We start from the raw sequence: 10,277 nt of genomic DNA, 5'->3' as shown, positions 1-10,277 counted from the left end.
ATGAATACAAAACACATCTGGCTTTTGCTTTCTCTGTGCACAAGGTAGGCTATGTCAGTTTGAGCTCATACTTCTGTCATAGATCCATAAGCATAGAGGGATCCAAACTTCAAGTACTGGTGTTTATTCAAACACATCAAAACAAACACAAGTGTTTATTTCCAAGTATAGGATTACAGTTTTTCTCAAATGTTAAAACACAAAAGCCAATCCTGTAACCCAAATGACCAGTAGTCTAAACACATTTACTAAATGTAGCCACCATATTCCAGTACCATAAACACATGTCACATGAAGACACAATTCACAAAACACAACCCTCTGTACTCATAAATCTAAACACATTTTTCCTTGCTAAAACACATGTTGCAAAACAACTCTGCTCATATCCTCAAATGAAAGCCCATGTGATGCAAAATGCTTGCCACAGTCACCAATCTTTGAACACAGGGAACACACCTGGCGTCATTCACTACACACAATGACTCAAAGTTGAAGACACTTGTTGCTAATGCTGTACCCACATGTAAAAGCAAGTTCAGAGTGCACAGTATGCTGAAGGTTCCAAACAAACACAATGGATGAAGGCAGAGTCAGGGGAAGAGGAATTTGATGCAGAGGAGGGAGAAGAGCTGGCCCTGGAAGAAGAGGAGCAGGCCAATGAGGAAGAGGAGTTCAAATGAGAGGAGGAAGAGGAGCGACCAACGAGGAAGAGGAGAAGGCCAACATGGGAGAGGAGAAGGTCCAGGAGGGAGAGCAAGACAACCTCGCACCATCATTACGGACGAGATGCGAGCAACAGCTCAGCGACATGATGCCGCACAGTGATTGTGGTGTGTGTGTGGTGTGAATAACGTAAATAAAAAAACTTCACACCCTGTTCATGTTTTCAAGATTACTGTTGTGTGCAATAGATTCTGTTTTTGCATTGAGTTGTGTTACAGTAGTGTACGTACATGCAGGATTTTCTATAGATTTATACTACTCATATGAAACTCACAAATCTAAATGCCTAATCCTCTGCAGAGATCTACGACGATCCGTTACTGTATAGTTTCTAAAATATGCATTGGCAGTTATGAAACAAAGAACCTTCTCACAAATTGAGCATTGTGTTTTCAATTGTTTTGCTGTAGTGTGTAATGCTGTGTATAGTGTTTACAGTTTTGACAGCTTCGAGCTGCTCTCTTGGTGTGGGAGTTTGAGTTTTGCAGTGGGAAGGTGTGGTTGTGTTTATGTAGCTTTAGAGAAGGGTGTTGTGTTTGGACATTGGGGGACCTGGTGGTAACGTTTGTGACATGTGTTTTAGCATTTGAGAAAAACTGTATTTGCAATCGCCATAATGACTATATGGGTTACTTGGTCTGCAGTGAACATGCTTCCTCTGCCCCCATCTGGTCATCTAGCAATTCTGTAAAGTAACAATTTCAGTATTTTTACATCAAAGGTATTGGTGTGTTTCTCATTGGCATATGGCAGTGCTACAAATCTTTGTGCAAAGTGACTGTACTAACCGATTCTCATTTCAAGATGTCCTTATGGTACTTGCTACAGTGTAGCGGCTCGAGTTAGGCTGGACCCGTTGGCCAGCTACCCTCAGGGTCATTCCACGGTTGATGACATGGTCCACTATTGTAGCTCTGATGTCATCAGCAATTCTATTTCTTACTCTTCCTACCCTTCCTCTCCCCCCTCCTCGTCTTCCTTGCTCCTCCTTGTCCTTGTCGTCCTCTTCATCCTACTTCTTCACCTCCACGTCCTCTTCCTCGGCCTCCTCTACTTCTCACTCTTTCTGCTCGCTCCATTGTACTCCGCACACACAGCTTACCTGTATTATAGTGCTTAGGCTGATTGCAAAGTGAACTAATTATCTAAGAAAGTTTTGACATGTGAAAGTGTGCCAGACAGTTGGCAAATTAGTGTTAATGATAGCCATACATGTGTATACTTTTGCTAGGAGTGTGTTGGAAATTTGGTAATTGAGTGTTGTGCAGTGAATTGTGCCTACAGTTTTGCAAAGTGTGTGTTACAAAATTGCAAACTGAGTGCAAAGCAGTTTTTGTGCTTTTAGTTTTGCAAACTCAGTGAGTGGTTTTGCTATAAGTCTGAATAGTTTTAGAGATTGTGCTACAGGAATCACAGTTAGGGTTTAAGCATTCAGAAAAAACTGTAAAGCATGACTTGATAGTGCAGCAGTTTGGTAGGACATGCAGTCCAACTATAGTGTAGCACTGCACTCTAGTGGACGAAGTAATTATGACATGGGAAAGAAAGTAAAGCCAACTGCAAAATGAGATGATGCCACAATGAGTCCCATTGCATGTGGTGGATGAATGGGGTCAAGCACCATAATAAATAAATAAATTAATTAAATTAAATTATAACACAGGACATTTTCCACTTCAAACTAATATTCAACATGGCTTTGACTCAAAACCAAGTCTGCTTATGATTTTTTTATTTTTTTAAGATCATGTGGGAACAAATTACTAATTACTGAGAGCTTCCAAGTGTACTGATACTCTGTTTAATCCGTATAAGTCACAGTTATTATCAAATCATAGTAATGTGTGTAGAGGTCCCGGTTTGATAGTTTAACAAAAAAAAATTTTTAAATGCCCTCCAAAAGCTAGCACTATTCATCACTAGTCATGGAAAACAGAAAACATTCCAGGTTTTACTTGACCACTGTAGCCATGCTGACAAAGAGTCAAAGTCAAGCCAAGTATTCTGTTGCGTCTGCGCTTCCACAGGCCCCGCTGGTTTAGAAACTTATTCCAATTACAGTTTTTGCCCGTTGCTTGAACACCATGAACCCATGCCTAGACTAAAGTAACACAAGTTGAAGCTTTTGTTACCATACCTCAAACACATGTACCCCTACCTTAAACAAAAGCACTGCTTTGCACCCCAGTTCCAATTATGCAACACACCTACTCCTTTATGCAACACACATGGTCCTGCATGCTACACTCCATTTCATACATAAGACACTTCGCTCACAAAATGAAATTTCAGGGTGCCATTCGGAAAACACATGTATCCAAAATACAAAACACATCGGGTAATTGCAACCACTCAAATACACACCTGAAGGCACTTACTTGCAAAACCGAACGCCAATTAGCCAACTACAAAAAGCCCTCAGCGTAGCCATTTCAAGAACTTTGCAAGCATGGATGGAGGGAGAGCAAGAGGAAGAGGAAGAGGAAGAGGTAGAGGAGGAGGAGGAGGAGGAGGAGGAAGAGGAGGAGGAGGAGGAGGCCAAAGAGGCCATGCACGGACCCATATTTCTGATGAAATAAGAGCAACTTTGATGGACCATGTCATCAACCATGGCCTGACTATGAGGGAAGCTGGGCAGAGAGTCCACCCACATCTAAGCCGCTTCACAGTGGCATCTGTAATACGAACATTCCGACTAGAAAACAGGTCTGTCTTCACCTCCATACCTTCTGCTCTACTCAGATGGTTTTATAGCACTGTTCTACAGTATATCACATTACCATATCAAGTGTACGGGGTGCTAATGCTCCTTTTGCAGTCAAAGTGGCTGATTCCTTATATTGAAGTACAGTGTTGTACAGTGGATGACACAGTACATACAGTAAAGTACTGTAAGAAAAATAAGCAAACCGATGACAATATGTGGTTGTATTCCTCCAGAATGACCCGAAGACCTTCTGGGGGAGGACGGCAACGCCTGTTCACACAACAGCAGGAACTTGCCGTTGTGGACCTAGTGAGGGCAGACAATGCCATCCGTCTCCACCAGCTACGACGGAAAATACTTGCAGACAGGCGAGTGTTCAGCAACATAGACCATGTGACCATCACCACCATCAGACGCATCTTGGGTAAACACAGCATCACCATGAAGCAGCTCTACAGAGTCCCATTCGAGAGGAACAGTGACAGGGTCAAAGGACTTCGAGCTGAATATGTACGGGTACGTGTAACTGTCCCTTACATTTACAATAGAGTATTGGTGAAGTCCAGTAGCAGCTGAATATGTACCATATCAGTACCACATGGATCTATTCTGAGAGCTACACAGGTACCTGTGTGATGGGGTGAGGGTGCTGTATGTGTAGCACTGTAGTACAGTGATATGTTCCCCTTTTTTTCAGAGAATCTTGGCCATGGATGGAGCTGCACAGCCTCATGAATACATTTTCATTGATGAAGCTGGATTCGACCTGAGCAAAACAAGACGACGGGGTCGTAATGTAATTGGCCAAAGGGCAATTGTGCACGTCCCAGGGCAGCGCGGGGGAAACATCACATTATGTGCCGCCATATGCCTTCGAGGGCTTCTGCACCATCATGCAATACTAGGTCCATACAATAGCCAACACATACTCACATTTCTAGATGCTCTCCATGATATAGTTGTACAGAACAGACCAGATCAGCCCAGGTTTGTGGTGATATGGGATAATGTCAGTTTCCATCGGGCTGCTCTGGTCCAGGCCTGGTTCTCCAACCACAATCAATTTGAAGTGGTATACTTGCCCCCTTACTCACCATTTTTGAACCCTATAGAGGAATTTTTTTTCGGCTTGGAGATGGCGAGTATATGACCGCCAACCACATGCCCGCATGCCTCTTCTGCAGGCAATGGAACAGGCCTGCGGCGACATTCAGGTGACAGCAATCCATGGATGGTTTCGACATGCAAGAGGATATTTTCCCCGGTGCCTAGCGGGAGAGGACATTGCTTGCGATGTTGATGAGGTCCTGTGGCCAGACCCCAACAGAGCCCACTTATGCACAATTGTCATGGTTTTTTGTGTTTACAGTATAGTGTTTTTTCTATTGCAGTATTATTGTGTTGTTCTTGTTTTTTTTGCTTTATCTGAATTCATGGTACTGCAATGTACAATATTGAGTAGGTCTATTTGCGTTTTTGGTTGTTTGAAAATGTGTCTCCTGTAAATGTGCCTTCTGAATAAACAATGGAAATCAAGGACTGCAGTGTTTTATATAAAGAAGACTAGTGTGTTCCCCCTGATCTGTCAGTGTTTGCATATGATGCAAGTATGTGTCATTTTGTCAACAGAGTTACATTTTGACAAAGGAATGTCAGGTTTTGACAGCAGAGTTTAGGTTTTGGGAGTAGAGTTTCAATTTGGCACAGATGTGAATGGTATATTTCCCAGTGTTGTGTCATGTGTACTTGTGTGTACAGTTTGGCACAGAGAGTGGAGTTTTGCAAAATGTGTTCAAGCAGTGGGCAAAAACTGTAAACAAACACCCATTGTAAAAAAAAAAAAAAACCTATGGTCACAAAAGGTTAAAACTGTGTGTGTGTGTGTGTGTGTGTGTGTGTGTGTGTGTGTGTGTGTGTGTGACCAAAAGGGTCATAAAGGCAGGAAGTTTACTAAACAAGAAAACAGAACCCTCACATAGGATGTGTCCCTATAATAAAACACTATAGTCTCCCCCACCATTCAACAGGCTGGGGAGGGGGTCAGAAATAAAGGAATGTCTTTAATCATATAGTTTGAACCAAGACTTTAAGTAACAGAATGACAACATTTAACAATTTGACTCCAACGTATTCCTTTAACTTTAACTAGTAACTTAAACTAATGTAAGTCTATAACCAGCAAGCAACCAATAAGGTGATGTAATTTCTACATTTCACTGTGTGTTATACTTGTATAACTATGCACGTGACAAATAAAGAACCTTGAACCTTGAACCTTAATTTTCTGCACTGACACAAGATGGCGCTAAATATGTTCTAAAAACTTTTAACACTTATCTCTTAACTCATGCTTCACAGATAGTGTTAAATCTATGTCCGTTTTTTGACAGCAGGGGTCCTTGGTGTGAATCAGCCTTTATAGTTGTAATGTTTCATGTTTTCTTTAATGACTTCTGAAGTTTAGACTATTTCTCTCTTATTAATCATTCCATGATTATACCCTTTAGACTCCATTCCTGCAAGGCTGCTCAAATAAGTTGCCTGATTAATAATGTTTAAATTCTAAATGTGAATAATCTGTCTATATTAAAAGGGTAGATACCGCAGGCTTTTAAGGTGGTGGTAACTACCATTGCTTATAAAGCTCTTACTTGATCCAGGTGTCTTATGTCCTATCTAATTACAGGCCAATCTCCAACCTTCTTTTTATGTAATAAAAAAAAAAAATTCTTGTAAAACAGCAAACCAATCATCTGCAGAGGAATGATTTATTTGAAAAGTTTTTTGTTTTGTTTTGTTTTTCAGATTTCATAATTATAATTATGAATCATTATAATACAAAAAAGCAAGTTATGAATGATCTCCTTATGTACTCTGACTGTGGACTCATCTCTATGCCTGTCCTGCTATACCTTAGTGCAGTAGTCCATAACATTTACTCCAGAAATTATAACACAATGCAGGTATTAAAGGCACTCTGCTTGTGTTGGTATAACTTTAATGTGGTAATATGCTTTTGTTTGTATGATTTGGCACCCTCTTGTGGCCACAGTTGGCACTTGGGAAGTTGTAATGCCCAGCTAGTTTGCTACAAGTGCTCAGTGGAGGTAAAACCTTTGCCCACGCATGCCTGTAAGTTTTCATTACATACTATAACCTTAACTATCTGATTTGTGATGCATGTGTAATGTGCATATACTGAGTTACTATTTCAGCTGTGTGGTCATTACTCATTTGTAAAGCTACTTGTGTGCTAGCGACTGTATATTAGCATGTGTTGGCTAACTTGCTATGATCAATAATGCTAGTTAACTGAAGGTGATGTTTATGTTTAATTGAGGCAACCTTAAGATTTATGTTTTTTGCTGGTTGTCATGAAAACTAAGTTTCAATTAGTACATTATGTATGTTCAGTGAATGAGAAGGTAATTATCTGTTTTGTGTTTATTTAGTTTTACAAAAAGAAAAGAGAAAGGAGAGTAATGAAAATGGATAAAGGATACCATGTATAAGAAGCCTCAATAACATGGCCTGTAAACTAGAGATGCAGATCGAAGTAAAGAAGAATCTCAGTTCAAAGCATTCTCTTCTTCTCATTCTGTTCACTGTCTGTCAAACTGGATAAGCTAAACCACGCCCACATCTAGTGAGGACAGAACACTGCTGCTGTGATTTGAATCACACCTATCTGATAGATTCCAATTTAAGCATGATAAATAGGAGTCTTTCTCACACACAAAAGTTTGCTATAGATTTCCACAAGGCTCTGTGCCATGATCCAATACCTTTTACATTATACACATATTACTATTATTAGAAAACTGTGAAAACCATTTTTACTGTTATGCAGATGATACCCAGCTCTATTCGTTTAAGATAATACAAATGAGCTGGTTACACTCAGAAATGTCTTAAAGGCCAGGATGACCTAAAAATCTTAGAAACATGATGTCTAATCAGATGCTTACCTTATGGCATTACCTTTGGCTCTAGTAAAGATTTGAGGAATCCTGGAGTCACAGAGCACTTTGCTCTGAGACTGCAAGCTTACTTAGTGGTCCCTGAAGTTTTCAAAAGTGCCCTGGAATAAAGGGAACCCTGTGAAAAACTTGCCTTGTAAAATGTAAAAAATACACATAAATTAAAATGTACCAAAGTAAAGCGATCTCTCTCCTTTCATCTCAGACAGCATGGTCTTACGCCTGTTTGCGACCATCCTTTAATTTACTGCCATCTTGTGGCTGCAGTTGGTTATTGTCACTGAAAGTTTTTACAGGCATGTGTCACACTAGCACCCAACATGCCTTGGTGATGCAGAAAATGATGGATTCACAGCCAGTGCACCTGATGGCTGTCTTCACACAGATGGTGGCTGAGGTGGCCCAAATGCACACAGAACAAGCAGCGTCACCTGGAGTCACTGCAAGCAGATAGACAGACTCGGGTGCTGTAGAAACTATTGTTCTGCATTGTCTTAGTGAAGTCTTTTGCTTTTACTCACAATTATGTGGTCCTATCTTTCTACAAACCCCCTGCTGAGCATGTTTCAGGTTTTTTATGATTTAACCAAGGATAAAGGAGCTCAAAATAGAAGAGGCTGGAAGAGTTCAAGTTCAAGTTCAACTTGAACTTGAACTTGAAGCTACATTTTCATTTTTCCTCAGTCATTTAAAAAAAAAAAACAACTGATAAATTTATGGTATAGCTAAAGTAAAAGCCAATTATTCCTGTGTTCACATAGCTGCCTAGTTGCAGAGTAATTATATAATCCACCATGCCTCAGACCTTGCCTTTTAGAGGGGGCATGCTGAAATGTTCCCAAAAGAAAACTTGATGTATTTAATTACTGTGGCAGATGTTGTATTCATCAGATGTATTTCCTGGGATCTTTTGGAGCCAATCGCCTGGCTTGGTGGTGACTGCACCGAGTGCTCCAATTACCACTGGGACCTCTCTTGCCTTCCTTCCTTGCCACCTTCCACATCTTTGCGAGTTGTCCGTCTGTATCTGGAACGCCCACAGAATCTTAATTCGATCATTCTCAAACACCCTAGGAGGCATGTGGGGTGTTTTGACCTTAGGACTTCCAGGTCTCACTAGGCACAGATGTTTCTGTATATTATGTCAGCCACTTGATTGTGGCATTCCATGTATACCCTGCCTGCTAGCATCTTGCACCTTGCTGTTAAGTGCTGGATTGTCTCAGGGGCATCTTTATACAGCCTGCACCTGGAGTCTTGGCTGGTGTGGTAGATGCTCGCCTTTATGGATCTTGTAGAGCTTGTTCCTGTGCTGCCATGATTACTGCCTACTGGTGGAACCTCTGTATGTTAGCCACTTATATCTGCCAATGGTACATTAGTGCAGGATCCTGCCATTCCATGATTGTTGCTCCTCTTGAACTTGGATTTCAGCTGCCTGAGGTATTCACTAAGCACCCGGTCAGTTGTCACCATCTTTCTGATGTACTCCTGGATGTTTGTTGTCTCATCCTGAACAGTGGTACGGACAATAATTAGTCCTCGGCCTCCTTCCTTAAACTTAGCGTACAGTCTCAGGATTTTGGGGTGAAACCCCCCATGCATGGTCAGTAGCTTTCTTGTCTTGATATCAGTGGCTTCTATCTTCTCCTTTGCCTTTGGCCATCTTTTTATTCCAGCAGGGTACCTGCTGCCTGACCCTCTGCAGGTATTTGGTGGTTGAAGCTTTTCTAGCCGCCTGTTCTTAGTTCCTGTTTGCCTGTGGGATTCCTAAGTGCTTGTAGCTGTTCTCAGTGCAATGATGCCTTCTGGTAATGCAATCCAATTAGTTCTGACTACCTTCCCCCTCTTTGTTACCATCCAACTACACTTCTCCAGTCCAAACGACATTCCAGTATCGTCATTGTATATCCTTGTGGTGTGGATCAGTGAATCAATGTCTCATTCACTCTTCGCATACAGCTTGATGTTATTCATGTAGAGGAGGTTGCTCATGATTGCTCCATTTCATAGTCAGTATCCATAGCCATTCCTGTCACTGATCTCACTGAGGTGCTTCAGGCAAATGTTCCGTCTACCAGTAGCTGGTGTTTCACTCTTCTGGTATCCCTACCTATTTCTTTCTGTACCCCGCTCATCTATTGAACCATGTGCCTGTTAATCTTAGCCACTACAGGGCTCGCAAAATTTTAAAATCCCTGGTAGCCCTTCGGGCAGGCACTCTTTAGTTTTTGGTAGCCCGAAATAAATTTGAGTAGCCCGAATAAAAAAAGATTATTTTTATTGTATAATATTGTAAAGGAAACAAAACATCAATCAAAAAATTGTTAAAACACAAATTACAACAACTGTGTAAACATTACAATCAACTCAAATATCTGGTTCTAATTAAACAGAATTTTCTGTGAACTTGTTAGAACTGTGTAGAACATGAATTAGTCTGTGTCAGATCCTGAATCTGAAATTTCCACTGAAGTCTCGGATGAGAAAATGCCACTCTACGTTGAGGGCATAGCATCTCCTTCATCAGCTTTCTCTTCCTGTGCATTGCCCTCCATTTCACTGCTCTTTGTTCTTGTCGGGGTTTTATGATCCAGGTGTCTTGAACCGTTTCCAGAAAACATCCAGAAACGAATCGACTTGTCAGGGCAAAAAGATTCAACTGTTTCCCCATTAATGGAGAGTTGCATGCAGTCATTCAGTGTTTCAGGGTGTAGAGAGGTACGATGTGTTGTCTTCACTCGGTTCATGCAAGAAAATCCTCTCTCACAGATGGCTGTTGATGGACTAAGTGTCAGCATTAATTTCACCAGCAACAAGATATGAGAGAGATGTTCTGGATTCTCAGAGAGGAGATCTCTGTA

The 10,277-nt window shown here is 41.1% G+C and overlaps 2 protein-coding genes across 2 annotated transcripts in view; both read left to right on the top strand.

The window, feature by feature from the left end:
* The first annotated feature begins 3,368 nt into the window (after nucleotides 1–3,368).
* LOC309705680 (uncharacterized protein) lies at nucleotides 3,369–4,742 on the top strand. Its single transcript, XM_082531601.1, has 3 exons — nucleotides 3,369–3,432; nucleotides 3,667–3,949; nucleotides 4,131–4,742. Exons 2-3 carry the CDS (start codon nucleotides 3,668–3,670, stop codon nucleotides 4,581–4,583), a joined length of 735 nt encoding a protein of 244 aa, XP_082387727.1. The 5' UTR covers nucleotides 3,369–3,432; nucleotide 3,667; the 3' UTR covers nucleotides 4,584–4,742.
* Nucleotides 4,743–6,501: 1,759 nt separating this feature from the next.
* Nucleotides 6,502–10,277, top strand: part of nacc1a (nucleus accumbens associated 1, BEN and BTB (POZ) domain containing a) — a 36,070-nt gene continuing 32,294 nt past the window's right edge. The window contains exon 1 of the mRNA XM_082530659.1: nucleotides 6,502–6,565. The gene's annotated coding sequence lies outside the window, so the exon portion shown is untranslated. The remainder of the gene's footprint in view (nucleotides 6,566–10,277) is intronic.

This window comes from Aulonocara stuartgranti (assembly GCF_965226115.1).
Source record: "Aulonocara stuartgranti genome assembly, chromosome: 4".
Lineage (NCBI taxonomy): Eukaryota > Metazoa > Chordata > Actinopteri > Cichliformes > Cichlidae > Aulonocara > Aulonocara stuartgranti.
This window is presented reverse-complemented; position numbering and strand designations above follow the sequence as displayed.